The 14,775-nt window shown below is 36.1% G+C and overlaps 2 protein-coding genes, 1 long non-coding RNA gene and 1 pseudogene across 3 annotated transcripts; 2 read left to right on the top strand and 2 right to left on the bottom strand.

Annotated features, from left to right (window-relative positions):
• The first annotated feature begins 715 nt into the window (after positions 1–715).
• Positions 716–2,273, top strand: LOC145218731 (uncharacterized). The gene has a single exon (XM_080086135.1). The coding sequence runs from the start codon at positions 989–991 to the stop codon at positions 2,159–2,161; it is 1,173 nt and encodes a 390-aa protein (XP_079942261.1). The 5' UTR covers positions 716–988; the 3' UTR covers positions 2,162–2,273.
• A 1,933-nt stretch (positions 2,274–4,206) lies between these two features.
• Positions 4,207–6,532, bottom strand: LOC145219161 (neuronal pentraxin receptor-like). The gene is made up of 7 exons (XM_080086549.1): positions 6,456–6,532; positions 6,244–6,393; positions 6,124–6,180; positions 5,950–6,030; positions 5,553–5,824; positions 5,184–5,356; positions 4,207–4,580 (listed from the first exon to the last, which is right to left on the bottom strand). Exons 2-7 carry the CDS (start codon positions 6,371–6,373, stop codon positions 4,403–4,405), a joined length of 891 nt encoding a protein of 296 aa, XP_079942675.1. The 5' UTR covers positions 6,374–6,393; positions 6,456–6,532; the 3' UTR covers positions 4,207–4,402.
• Positions 6,533–8,010: 1,478 nt separating this feature from the next.
• On the bottom strand, positions 8,011–8,876 carry LOC145219162 (uncharacterized). Its single transcript, XR_013857870.1, has 3 exons — positions 8,748–8,876; positions 8,607–8,665; positions 8,011–8,541 (listed from the first exon to the last, which is right to left on the bottom strand). It is a non-coding gene; the product is annotated as an uncharacterized LOC145219162 (long non-coding RNA).
• A 3,655-nt stretch (positions 8,877–12,531) lies between these two features.
• Positions 12,532–14,343, top strand: LOC145218843 (uncharacterized; annotated as a pseudogene).
• Positions 14,344–14,775: the final 432 nt, after the last annotated feature.

Below are 14,775 nucleotides of genomic sequence, written 5' to 3'. Positions count from 1 at the left end.
TGTTCTTGTAGCGTTTTTCGTGTTAGAGAATGTGTGTGCGTTCTCCAACAGAACCTTTGAGTTATAATTTTGAACATAAACGAATAATGACGTTTTTTATCAATTTTGAAAATGAAGCTCTTGCAACGCAATTATTTTTCCTTTGGTATTTTTTATCAGTAAACAAGAAATAATTTGACAAAATTTGTGGTATATGGGTAAATATAACGAGATTAAGCGCGTTATAATTTTATTTTTTTTAACTTATTATTAATCTTATGTGAAACAGGTGTCTTGCATTTTCTCCAATCCATTAACGCAATTTTATTATAATTGATTGTAAGCCCAGTACACTCAGTTATTGTAAGCCGTTTGTGGATTTGAGCCGTAACAATTTGAAGGGATCGAACAATAAGATTTGGCATAATTTTAGCAACTTTCTAATCGGTCGGCTATTATATCATGTTCATTTGGCAATCTGTTATCACCGCGTGTCTATGTTTAATAGAGCCTTATGCGTCATACAATTCATAAATTGTACGGAAATAGGAAATAGCCTATAACAAACTTTAACAAGAGTTTTGCATCCAAAGTAATTTTTAAATCCAATTCTTTTTAGGACCGTGGGCAGATAGAGATACGCCTTAACTTCCCAACAAACTTTTGTGTGTACATTGTTTCGAAAAATCCCAGAGATCCGTATGCTGGTTAAATAGGGTTTGTTAAATAGTTTGCAACCTTGTTTATCTTTATCGGATGTGAGAAGTAAATTGCAAAAGAATCAACACACAAATTTGAATCAAAAGAACACAGTAGTCACATCAAGTTGCTAAACATATCGATGAGATATAAGTAAAAACAGTGTAACCTTTCCAGGAATATAAAACTAAACTTGCTTACTTGTATTAGAAAGAAGCATTGTCGACATATTTTCTGTGAAAAAAACGATTCTCCAAAGCCAAGAGTTTAAAAAGGCTCACGTTGATCTACATCAGTGAAAAATCTCAGTATGACCTGTGAGAAAACCTTTACCCAGGGTGGACATTTAAAAGATCACCTGTTGATTCACGCTGATGAAAGACCTTGCCAATGTGATGATTGCAAAAAAAGATTCCGCACAAAGAATGATTTAAGACAGCACATGTTGACCCATAAGAAAGAAAAGACACACCGGTGTGACGTTTGTGAAAAACAGTTTCGACAAAGTGAACATTTAAAATTTCACATGATGATCCACACCAATCAGAAACCTTACCAATGTGATGTGTGCACAAAACGATTTCGCCAAAAGAGAACGTTAAAACAGCACATGTTGATTCACACTGAAGAAAAGCCGTATCGATGTAATGTTTGTGAAAAACAATTCCGAAACGGTCAACGTTTAAAAATTCACTTATTGACTCATGCCAAGGAAAAACCATACCGATGTGATCAGTGCGAAAAACAATTTGTCGTAAAGAAAGATTTGAAAATCCACATATTGACTCATACCAAGGAGAAACCTCATCGGTGTAATGTTTGTGAGAAAGGATTCAGTCAAGGGGGGAGTTTAAAAACTCACATGCTGACTCACACCAAGGAGAAACTCCATCAATGTCAAGTGTGTGAAAAAAGATTCATTATAAGTGATCAATTAAAAAAACATATGTTGACTCACACAAAAGAGAAGCTGTATCCTTGTAACGTTTGTAAAAAACGATTTAGCAGATCTGAAAGTAGGAAACGTCACATGTCAATTCACACCAATGAGAAACCCCATCGATGTGTTGTATGTGAAAAATCATTTCGTCTGATTGAAAGTTTAAAAAGACACATGTTGACTCACACGAAAGAAAAACCCCATCAATGTCATGTTTGCAAAAGAAGATTTAGTCTCCTTGGAAACTTGCAAATGCACAACATAACTCACACAAATGAAAAACCCCATGAATGTCATATTTGTAAGAAACGATTCAGTCGAGTTGGAAATATGAAAATGCACATGTTGACCCACACCAAAGAAAACCCCCACCAATGTGATGTTTGTTGGAAGAGATTTGGTCGAGTTGAATACTTGAAAATGCACATGTTGACGCACACCAAAGAAAAACCCCACCAATGCTATATTTGTGAGAAGAGATTTAGCCAGGCGGGCAATTTAAATCAACACATGTTGACTCACACGAAACAAATACCACGATGATTTCGATGATTTAATATTCAAAAACTCACACGTGTGTTTATTTTGTCAAAAAATAATTAAAAGCACAACAAAAATGCTCATCTGGACTGTCTCACGGGTGAAGCAACTGACGTTTGAGTAGCACAAAACTCTTTGCAGTTTGCAAAAATTAATAAATAATTTTTATGTTGATTGCTGTGCTTATAGCAATTCACGCTTTATCGGCGTTGGTTTGTCAAATCACCCAGCTTCAACATGCCAGCTAAAAAGTTTGCGAAAATGTCAATGTTGTGTAGTTGATCAATTAGGTTTTCCAATTAAATTGCCATCATATCAATGTTGACGTAGCCTAATAAGGATGCTAATATAAGTATGCAGCTGTATTTTTATGCGTGTTTAGCATTGATTGCGTGTCATAGCAGTAAATTATGTACTGTATTGTGCTGTGCTGTGATTGGACACAGACTTTGTACAGGACATTGTACAAGAGGCAGTCGCAAAATCACGTTGTAAGTTTTACGTCTTTCCGACTTATCGTTACATCTCTAGCTAGTTTAATCCATACGTTTCTAGTGTCGTATTTTTTTGTCGAGAAGTAATAAGTCAACGAACCAAAGAATTATGGAACTCTGTTCTGACAAATTGAGGAGCTTGCACGGTTAAGGACGTTAGTCAGTTTATAATTTAGATGGTGTTGTTATTATACCTTTTGTTATATTTTTTATGTAACAAATTTTGAATACAGTATAAAACAAAATTTAAACACTATGAATTTGTTCGAAAATTTCATGAATAAGTTCGAAATTTCTAGGTTCAGCTTCCCGAGTGAATCACTTCGCAAAGCTTACGCTGATAAGTTTACACTTTGCAAAGCATGCTTTTTCTATAATAATTTCCTTTGCTTTTGTGTTTTTTGTTGTATAATGCCAATTCAAATCTCTCGTTTTTACCACCAGTAGGGCGAAGCAAATGTATAGTGTTTGACCACAATAAAAATATTCGGAGTAGAAAATAAAAAACGAGTGTCCGTGACAAAGTTTTCAATCTCAGTCACGGGCTTGCATATATAGTTGAACTACCAAATACGGACCTGACAGAGGGCCGTGAAGTCAGCGATAACTTGATTTTCCGTTTCTGGTTTAACTGAAATTGAGTTATCCGGTCGCCTAATGAACAGCACGACGAGGATGCGAATAAATTATAATCGATGATCGATCATTTAATGTTAGGCCATTTTTGTCACTCGTTAGCAACAATTTAAACACTTTAACATGGTACCAACAAAAATCTTTCTGCAATCCATCCAAAAGTTACTCATCTCTTTTGAATTTTAGTTGTTAAACATAAATATAGTATTTTTAATTTTTAATTTTTTTTACTGATAGTTTCAAATCTTAAGAAATTCTATTATCTCTTGTCATGCCGGATAAGCACAAAAGCACTGTAATTTTTGGTACGATTAATAAGATCTTAAAAATGTTTTTTTGGGGGGATTACGTCTTGTAACTGTCGTTCGCCCATCATAACTTTGTCCGACCTTTTATGAAGATGTTTGATTTGTACGAAAGAAAATATAATTTAATTGCATTTTGTTGTTTAATTATATGAGTCTTGCGAACCACAACATTTTACAACAACTAAAAATGTTTGATGCACATAGAAGACGTGACTTGCCATACGTGTATTTCTCAATAAAAATGTTGCATTTAGAGCTATGTTAAAAAGGCAGTAGCATTACGATAACGTTAGCTTTAAATACCTAATGAACATAAGTAGCAAATCGGCGATTATTAAAAAGTTGTAGGTTGTAAAATTTATTATTTGCGAAGAACAATAGTATAATCGCTCATACCGCAAAACTTGTCATGGCTTCTATAACGTGTGCATGATACTCTGTTTAGGGTTATTCCTGCTAATAAAAGTGTGTTCAAAACCGTATCAAAATGTTTTTCTGGGCCAACTTTAGGGTCGATCTTTAACGATTAATTTCAACGGTAATTAATAAACGTGAAACCGTTCGTAATATAATAGAATGTTGTCTTTCCTGTATGTTTAACAAATTCATGCAACTGTTAATGATTTTATTTTTAACCCAAGATCGAAAACGAAATAAACAGCAAAACCGATCAAGTACTCTCATATCAATTGCGTAGCAATATTTACAAACGTTTGTGCCTTGTGGGACACTTAAGGTTATGTAGCCAATTCCTTTAGAAAATTTACATTTGTTCAATAGGCAGTTTCAACATTGTCAATGTATAGTTATGGTGACACTGGGCAAGACCAAGGGATGTCATAACCAGCTTGACCGAACATTTCAACTCGGTCAATCGTCATGGTGATGACATCATCAATAGGACAAATGCATCTGCTGTATATTGCGTTGATTTCATAGGAAGTCAGAACTCGTGGCCACATCATGTAGTTGCTAATCGTTCCACTTGAAAAAATAAATACATTTAACATGAAACGAAACCAATTTTAAACTTTGATTTTATTTGACTAAACAAAAATAATTTTCAAACCTCTTACAAAAAAATTGTTAAAATGATTTGGCATTTAAAGCAGGAGTTCTTAACCAGCGGTACGTGTAGGGGGTACGACATGCAGGGTGAAATCATACCGTATTTAGGCATATTTGTAAAGAATGCGTAACAAGTTACTTTGTTATATGTCTAAAACGGGTTGGTTTTGTACTACTTACAATACTGTTTTAATGCGTGCATTTAACACGCAAGTTATAAATACCTATTATTACAATTATGTTAATTCTTATTATTACAATTTAATTAAGTTCAGGGGGTACGAAAAAATTTCATGAAAGCTCAAAGGGTACGAGCGCTAAAAAGGTTAAGAAACACTGATCTAAAGCAATGAAAAAGTATAGATTTTACTGTTGTCTCAAACTTTGGCATGCAACTTTTCTACCAGTTTGTAGTGAAAACTAACATTCGAACTTTCTGTCGTCGAGTGGCCCGCAAAACCACATGAATTCGCTTGGGGCAAAAATGGCTATAGACACCATGGTCTAGCTATTTAATACCTGAATGACTGAGAAGCATCCAGGCCTCCAGCATTTATCTTGTCTTGATCCTGGCCCAAAATGAAACTTCCGCCTCCAGTGGTTGGTGGAATTTTACCAGATACGCTACCAGTTTGAATTCCATCCACGTACGCTGATGCGGTTGAACTATCGAACGTGGCGCATAAGTGAGCCTACAAAATGTTATAATATAACTAACCGAGGTTATAGAATGGATAGTTTCATGATGATATGTGTTATAAAATTTAATGTCTGTTCGTTGAAAGCCCTACAAACGATCCAGTTTTTAGTTCTAGCTTGCTAAATGGCCAATCCATCGTTTTAGGCCCCTACACGATTTTAGTCTAATAGTATTATATAGACACTTACCTGAGTATTAGCTGACAATGTCACAGGGATGTTGTATGTTCCAGAACTGACATGAAGATTTAAATTGGTTGGGGAAGTAAGGTAAATAAGAAAATCGTTGTTTAGTGCCGTACTTGCAGCATAGCTGGCCACAGAAACAGGGTGAGAAAGATCAGTGATGTTTACCCAGGCACAAGCTGTGGCTGCTTTGAAGCTAGGTATGTGACGACGATACCAGACGAAGTCCTGGTTTTGTCGTTTGCGTGGAAGTTTGTACGTCACTGCAGGGCAAGCTGAAATGTTGTATTTTACGTTAAATTTGATTGGTTGCACTGTCCAAATTTATTAGTGAAATCTTAAATGCGTTGGACCAATCTTTTTTACCCTGTACTCACTGACTCTTACAAGTCTAACTAACCTCTGGTTTTTGTTTCCATCAGGCCTTCAACCTTGGCTTTCAGGTCATAAACTTCGAATTCCACTTCTGGTGACGCCGGTGCTATAAACATATGTAAGTCAAAAAGGTGTCATAAACATATCTGTTTTCATTACGAAGATTTTAACAATGTTGAGTAATAAAATATATTCTTACTTCCAGGAGGTCCTGCAGGACCAGGAAGACCCTTTTCTCCTTGCTGGCCTCGTAAACCTGTAAGTTAAAAAATATATTCTTTTAAAAGTCAAACCTATATGTTAATTGACAATCACTTACCTTCAAGGTATGGTTCTTGACCCGGCAAAGTCGCTACCGGAGCACACAACTGTAGTTTGTTGCATTGATCCTGAGAATGAACAATATCGACCAACAGAACAGCAAAAACAATGCGAAGAAATTCCATCATGAGTTGAACAGCAAGTCAATCTAAATGTACAATTGATGATAACGTAAAGCTTACCACAGCTTCAAAAAGCAACAGTTGTTACCTTGTATGTTTGCAGAAACAATGTATCCCCGTTGCTTTTTTCAAGCTTATATTGCTTTGGCCAAAACTTTTTTCTCTATATGACCACGTCGACTTCACGTCATTTTTCAGCGCATGTTGTAGTTGGTGGAATAATCCTCTTACATTTAACTCTCCGAAGCGAATTTGTTTATGCGACAGCAGATGAAAACGTGTAATCTCAGCGATAGGCTTGACAAAAATTGTGGTTTGTCAACTTTGAGACATGATGCCGTAAGGAAGAAACACGATTACAAGTCAGGTTCTATGTCTGCATATTGGCCTGGGGGTGTTTTCAGGGTAAACTCCAAAGAATCGACGTGTGCATCGGTCATGCAAAGCCGATAACACCAACTTGTTTATGAATTAATTATAATTGGCATATAACTCGCTATTCAGAGCATTAAAGTCAATTGTAATTAGGTTTACATATTACGTAACATAAATGCAAATAAATAAAAAAGTTTTATTTGTGTCACTGATGGCAAGGGATGTTTTTTTGGGTAACTTAACGGTGTAAGCTAGAATAATTTAGGCCGAATCAGGCCGAATCTTAAATTCCTTTTTGATTGATGTTTTCAAATAAACCTTGTGTCGTTGATGCAAGTGAACTGGTTTATGACACTCCAATATGATTTTCACAATGCATAACCTAAAGTTAACTTCTAATGTTTTGCAGACAACGAGGCTTGTATTTTTTAGACGCAACCAGGTTTTTTTTAAGGTTTGGTTTGGGTGACCGCTAAGCAGTTTTAAGAGGCCGCAAGTGTTACATTTAAATACCAAAAAATAGCCATTTCCAAAATTTGGGAAACCGCTGGAGAAATTTGGGGGAACCGCTGTTGTAAATTCAGGTATGTGCCTTCATGTTGATCCCTATGTTATTGTTTTATTACAATCGAAATTTTAACGAACAAACAAACAAACTCAACATACGTAAATTCAAGTGCAAGTATCTTTGTTGCGATAGTGTTTCAAGTGCCCGAAATCAAGGACCCGCAAATACTTTTTGGTGCGACCAACAAAAAAAAACAGTCCAATGTCCTGCGACCCAAATTACAGAAACTTTTGCTGCCTTGGTTGCGACTGGTTATTTATTTATTATCGTGGTGGGCAGCTTTATTGCTTTAAATCCAGTTTATGTAATATAAGTGTTAATCAAGGTTAGGGAACGCAACGGAAAGTGACCTCGCTTTCGTCCATTTTGTGCAATGTCGGTTGCTTTTCCAAATCAACATTGCCAAATAGCGGGCCAACCCACATTAAAATAAGCTGCATTTAAGAGTTACAACAACATGACTAAAACTAAACGCAACTAAAAGGTAAAAATCATACGGCCGCAGCGTCTTGGCAAATCATAGTTTTGGCCCGTTGCATACAAAAGGTTGCCGAACCCTGGTTTAAGACATTTGAAACAAAATCTATAGTTGTCACTCAAATGCTTGAAATTCGTGGCCTAATATAATTTCGCGGAGATGATATTTATCTCCTGAGCTACAATTGGTCGCGGGCCAGCATTTGGAAATTCTGACCTAGAATTTGAAAAAGTTTCACTGTTAAATACTCTTTTAAACAAATCATTTTTTTTGTTTACCGTTTTTTAGTCTTGACTTCGGTGCAGTATGTTTATAAAACAAAACTGGTTTGGTGGAAAAAATTTCGCTTCAACTACAGCTGCACGTTAGCTCTCGCTTGACAAGAAAATTTCAACCTATTTTATTGAAATGGCCTGCAGCTTTTATCAAAAATGTTACAAAATGCATTAAAAATTATAAGTTTTAAACAGTTCGAGAAAATACAAACCCCCGTTGTATTTTTTTGCTTATGGAACCTTTTCAAAATTGTTGCGCTGTTTTTTAATTAGTAGAGGGCGTGACTCTATGCGCCCAGACAGCACAGCAGGGGCAATCGCTTAAGTTCCAAGAACGGTTCTAAACGCGCCTTTCCTTGCGCTCAACAACTCCAAGGCACCAAGATCCGAAATAACGAATTCTTTATTAAGGCAATTAAGGACAGGGGTGGCGCTCGAGGGTTCAGCAGCAAGACGAGCACAAGGGCAAATGCGGTTTCTGCAAATATGCACTAATTTAGTTAAGGAAACAGACGAGAAATTATCAGTATAGTTGACTCTTACCGAACTATTATAGGACCAGAGTCACAGTAACATTCAAAGCGATCAGGAGATTTTAGGTTCTGCAAATACAGCATCAAATTCAATAAACATCACCAAAACACATTAGTAACGAACTGCGAGACTTTAAGCAACAAAGCTTACCGGAATAATACAGTTATTTACAGCAACAGCAAGTTGGCTGACGACGGCGGGATCCGTGGGGCAGAAATGCACAAATTACACATTGGACGACCGGCAACAGTTCAGTTAGCACAAATTTCCTATTCGTTACCAAAGAAACAAAACATAACCGGTCAATTTATAAAGCATGCTGCCTCTATAACATCCAGTCGCTAATAAACACGAGGCAGCCACACTTACAAGGCTTGACTTCAGTAAAACAATGCCAAGGTTGTGACATCACAAGCACGTATTGTGTGATAATAATGTCACCAGGTTGCACAAACATTGCGCCATACAAGTAAGTTAAGACCACTGATCTCTATAAACACTGGATTGCGCTACTCCGTTGAACGGTTGGGTGATTTTTGAAGCAAATTGAAGCGTAATGGCGGCTGCAAAAGGAAGCCCCAAAAATGCATTGCGGGCAATGGGGAGAGAGTGGAAAAATGACGATAATTTTTATTTTAGGCATTTGTGTAGCGATTTTTGCAGATATGATTTGTAGATTAATAGGACGCATGTATTCCAGTGTGTAATAACCAATAAATATGCGTAGATTGATTGTGATGTGTATTAGTGTATGTGTACTGGGAATACATTATTCAGTTAATGTTGAAATAAATCATTATTGAGTGGTAATAAATGTTTTATTGTGCAATATAAGTAGTTTACATGTATTTATTAATATTTAAGACACAAATCCAACAAGAATGGCTATTTTCTTCACACAAGACGATGTGATACTTTATTTAGCATCACCTTGTGCTGATCCAAACTGCTGTTTTTGATTGTCAGCAAAGTCTTGGAGCTAAAATATGGCTGTTTAAAAGTTTTTTTGTAGCAGATTCAACATTATTTTGCTTCTATGTTACAAACCATAAATCTAGTAAGCTCACAAGTAGCTCATTTAATCTACCCTTTTCACTTTGCAACCAACATGTGTTGAATAAATTTTTTCTAATGTTGTGAATTCTCAAACTACAAACTCTTAACAAAATTCTAATATCTCAAAGAGATACATGTGCATATAAATGCATTTAAGACATCATAGCAGTTAGGGTGGACAAGTTTAACTACCCAAATGAGTTGCCTATTTATGTACTATTTCAGTCAGAATCATGAAATATTGTTTTTATTCTACTTAATAAGCAATTTTCTGCAAAAACACACCTGCACACCAGTTATCACTTAAATTCTTGCTAAACAGGACGGAAGGCAACAAATACACCAGCCAAGTTCATACAGATATCCTGTATTTTTTGTCAGATGATCACCATCATAACAGATGGTGCATTCACAAAATAAAAAAACAACAACCTCAAAGTTGTTTAAGTTTAAAATGTGCAGCATATCATGTTACAGGCAGTGTCAGAAATGATTACAAAACATACACAGTGGAAGTAGAACAGTATACACACAAAAAATGTTTAATCTGATTCCAATCCCTCTGTAGTGTATTTGTTGTCGAAAAAGGCTGGATTGTAATCTTGCAGTGTCATAAAGCTTGAGGGTTTGGGAGGAGACTGAAACATTCCAGTGGAATTTTACCAGAGACAATAAAGGTTGGTTATTGGAGAAATATAAACCCTATTATGTCTGAAATGTTTGGAAACAAATTTATCATAAATGTAAAATGGAATTGCAAAATTTCATAATATCACCATGGCAAGATAATAAAGACCCAAACCAAATGCACTCAAACGAGAAAAAAAGTCAAATAGTTGAAATATTATTTTATTCCACATGTTGGTCAGAATTTCCTGAAGTTTGATAACAGTCAAAAACAGCAGTTTGGATTAGCACAAGGTAATGTCACACAAAGAATTACATCATCTTGTGTGAAGGAAGTAGCCATCTTGTTGGATTCATGTCTAAAATACTTAAAAAAGCACGCAAACCACTTATATTGCATAATAAAACATTTATTTCCACTTAGTAATGATTTATTTCAACATTAACTTAATAACGTATATCCAGTACACATACACTAATACACATCACAGTCAATCTACGCATATTTATAGGTTATTACACACTGGAATACATGCGTCCTATTAATCTACAAATCATATCTGCAAAAACCGCTATACAAATGCCTAAAACAAAAATTATCGTCATTTTTCCACTCTCTCCCCATTGCCCGCAATGCATTTTTGGGGCTTCCTTTTCAGCCGCCATTACGCTTCAATTTGCTTCAACCGTGACGGCCAGTAGCGCAATCCAGGGTTTATAGCAGGGGTTCTTAAACTGGGGGGCGCGCCCCCCTAGGGGGGCGTAAAGGGTTCGCAAGGGGGGCGCAGCACATTATGGCAGCAAGTTTTCACTTGCAAACAATTGTAAATGAATGCATTGGAATTATGTCGGCACTGATTTCGACCTTATTGTTTAAAGTAAACGCTTCATTACTCTGAAAAGGATGTCCAGTTGTTCTACCCAAACTTTTCTACACTGCGGCCTGGATACGTTTAATACTAAGTCGCGCGTGCCGTTTATAGTGCCGTCTTCTCAAGCTTAGCCCACGAGGGTATTTTATAGGGGTGCCAAGATTATTATTTTTTGGTCATTTTAAAAACCCATTTAAAATCTGTTAAATTGTATAGTTAGTCTCATCTTACAAGGAATGTTTGTATATTACGTCACAAGTAACACAATAAGGCAATTGTTTGCGCACAATTAACACTCTTTGTTTTGTCTTTGACGTAATAAACTGGCTTTGAACGTTGCAATCCTATGAAAGTCGGTAATATTAATTTTACATGTCGTAATAGTAAACTTTCGTAAGGAGTAGATTAAATTTTGACATTAACAAAGTTATTAATACGTTTTGGCAAACCTAAAAAATGGGATCGCGGGCCGTAGTTTGGTGACCCCTGTACTATATAGTCGGCTGTACATTCTTTGTTTGTTCGCAATTTCGCATTAGAGATTGCCTTGACTTTGAGTGTAACAACAATTTTCTGGGCAACATTACAAGAATACTGGCAACGTGGCTCTGTGCGCGCGCAAAAAAATACTACTGGCAACGTGGCTCTGTGCGCGCGCAAAAAAAAACTTTTTTTCGCAACTTTTCAGTGTTGAAGTGGCTTTTTCTAACGATTGGAACTAACTTGACAGTAGCTTAAGGCGGACCTACGATGTATGTTGTTTTCAAAAAACAAGCATCATCAGTGCTAACGTTTTTTAGGGGGGGCGTGAGAATAAATAAATAGTGTCAAGTGGGGCACGACCGAAAAAGTTTAAGAACCCCTGGTTTATAGGGTAGAGCTACTAACACCATACGTTTCGCCTGATCCAAAAGTGCTTAATTTTCGATAGGTGGCGTAAAGAGCTGAATTATGTATTTAGCGGCTATAAATGGGTTGGGTTGGGAAATATTTACATGAAACTTTTACATTAGTAACTAATTTTTTGGGTTAGTTTTATTGAATTTTAAGTACCAATACCTTACCTCAACCCTAATAGCCCTAACCGTTAGCATATTTCCAAAATGTTTCCGAATTCGAACCACAGGGCTTTTTAAGCCAATCACAAAGGCGGGTTTTCCCGGGTCATGCGACTTTTTAACAAATCAGCGTAGTCGACTCATTGAACCAATCAGAAGACAGCTTGCGTCGTAACCAGTCAATCTGCCTTGAGTTACTATATTTGTAAGTTAAGGTTGTGCGTGGTTTTATAATTGTATTACTAAAATAAAACCATTTTAAAAGGCATTTTTAATAATTAATCACAAGCTTTTTTGTAAATAATTATCGGATATTGTTAAGTGGATTCCATGCAGCAAATTGCGGAACTTGAAGGAAAATTAGTAACAAAAGGAAATGAAGAAATGGTTTTTAGATTGACCTTACAATCAGCAAAAGACTGGGACGAGTGGCTTGAGTCTTTTTGTGTAGTTTCTAGTACTAGCTGGAATGTATGCCAAACATTTTTCAACCCTAAAATATTTTGGGGAAACCTTTAAATGCCATCTTAATCAGTTTTGCCAACATGAAATTGGTGCATCAAATTCAACACTTTATGTCCTGTGTCTATGGATGTTAAGATCAAACTTTACACCAAGTCAACTAAACATCAGATAAGTTGGTTTCTACTCATCCGTGTATGACAGTTTTTTCTACTCATCCGTGTATGACAGTTAACCACAATCACTTACTTAAAGCTGCCGGAAACCTTGGTTAGCTAAAGATCAGTGAATCTACAAAAAATTTTTGGCAATGATTGTTAGTGTCTCAAGCATTAAAAAGTTCAAACCCATGAGACCAAGTTGCTTGTTACAGATGGAATAAGTGCAGCAGTCACTAACAACTGCCATAATCCAAAACCCTGCTCTATGTACTATCTCTGGGATCAGTGGCGTAAATATAACTTTGGGGCATCAAGTGGTATAAATTTGTTTTGTGCTATACAGAAGTATGCCGATAAATCTGAGGCTAAGATCTGCCCTTAGCAATTTAAAGGATTTTATGTTCGTGCCATTGTAAGTCCGATCATGGAAAGAATCGACAAAATGATGTTACAATCTTCTGAGGTGGTGTTTGTGGCTTCTACAACCAATCTGGACCAGACTAATGCCTCACTTACAGTCCTGTTATGTGGTAGTCCAATTGGGGATGTATCAGGGATCAGCACCTCAGAAGCATATGTATGTAGGCGTTGCTTTTGGTCAGTAGCAGGCCCCATCTGTGGAATTCATTAGTGATTTGGCCACCACACATCTACACAAGATCATGGTGGCTGTTCAAATGCCATGGAAATCAATCCACCCACTTCATTGTCTGATGGCATTGCTGGACCCTCATAAACATAAATCAGTGTCCAGACTACACTGCAGAGAACTTTTCTTAAATTTAATAGCGTTCTGAGCTTATAAAGACCAAGCACTCTAGTGACTTTCATTAAAAGAAAACTAATGAAGCATTAGAAAGGTTTAAGAACTCTATCTCTTCTGCTCATTTTGTTGCACAAATAAGATCAGCACTTCATTCATTTGGAAGAAACTCAATTGGCAGCCGCAATGCTGGGAGCAAAATACATTGTTTTTTTTTGGTACTGACATTAAAATGATATATTTTCTTGGTATGATTGGTACAAAAATTCATTTCCTTTTGTGTTTTACTCTTTTTCTGCAGCTTTTCCGTGTATTTTTGTATTATTACCTATTTCCTATTCCAGAACCTGCATGGATGCATAATCATATTTGTTGTTTAACAATTAGAATTTACTTTTCCATGCTCCAAAGTGATTACCTATAGCTTATGGTGCCTTAAGCCACTAGAGCTCAGGCCTGTATGTGTGGAATCGAGGAAGAGCATTTGCGCTGCCAAAACAAATAAAACCTTGAGAAGGGATGGACTACAGGAAAAGGCAAGGCAGATCAGAGACATCAAGCACTCCAAGTTAAATAGCATTTGCTTGACAATTAGCTATAACTAAAGTTATTGTACTAGTAAACATATTGACTATCATGGAGAATGTTATACCAATAGATTATCATTGGATCTACTTTATAGAACTGTGTTGACTGATTATTTTTAACTGTGGTTACTGCATGCATAATAAACAAACTTTTGGAGGACTGTTGAAATGAGTGATATAGTGTTTTAATTTAGGTACAACTGTTTGTTCCAAAAAAGAGTTGCAAATAAATAAACTAATATAAACCATGAAGGAAAATAAATAGCCTGTGTAGCAAGGTCAAGACAAACTAATTTAACTTGTTGACAAATATGACTGGTAATATAGAGTGCTGTCAATACTACCCAAGCTTGCTTACCCTAATTTAGAGTATTGTAAGTAAAATGGTGTTTTGTTTTATACATGTGATTATAAATGAACAAAAAAAAACTGGTGTAAACAAGAAAAATAAAATATCTGAGAAAAAGCTGCTCACATCAGGTGAGATAAGGAAAATAAATTTCTGACACTGCTGCATAGTTTTAGATGGTAGCTATTCTGTACAACATTTTTTGGGACTATTATCATTTCAATGTCACAAGAAAAACAATAA

Source organism: Phallusia mammillata, chromosome 3, assembly GCF_965637545.1.
Source record: "Phallusia mammillata chromosome 3, kaPhaMamm4.hap1.1, whole genome shotgun sequence".
Classification (NCBI taxonomy): Eukaryota; Metazoa; Chordata; class Ascidiacea; order Phlebobranchia; family Ascidiidae; genus Phallusia; species Phallusia mammillata.
The sequence above is the reverse complement of the archived record's forward strand: the minus strand, read 5'-3'. Positions and strand labels throughout refer to the sequence as shown.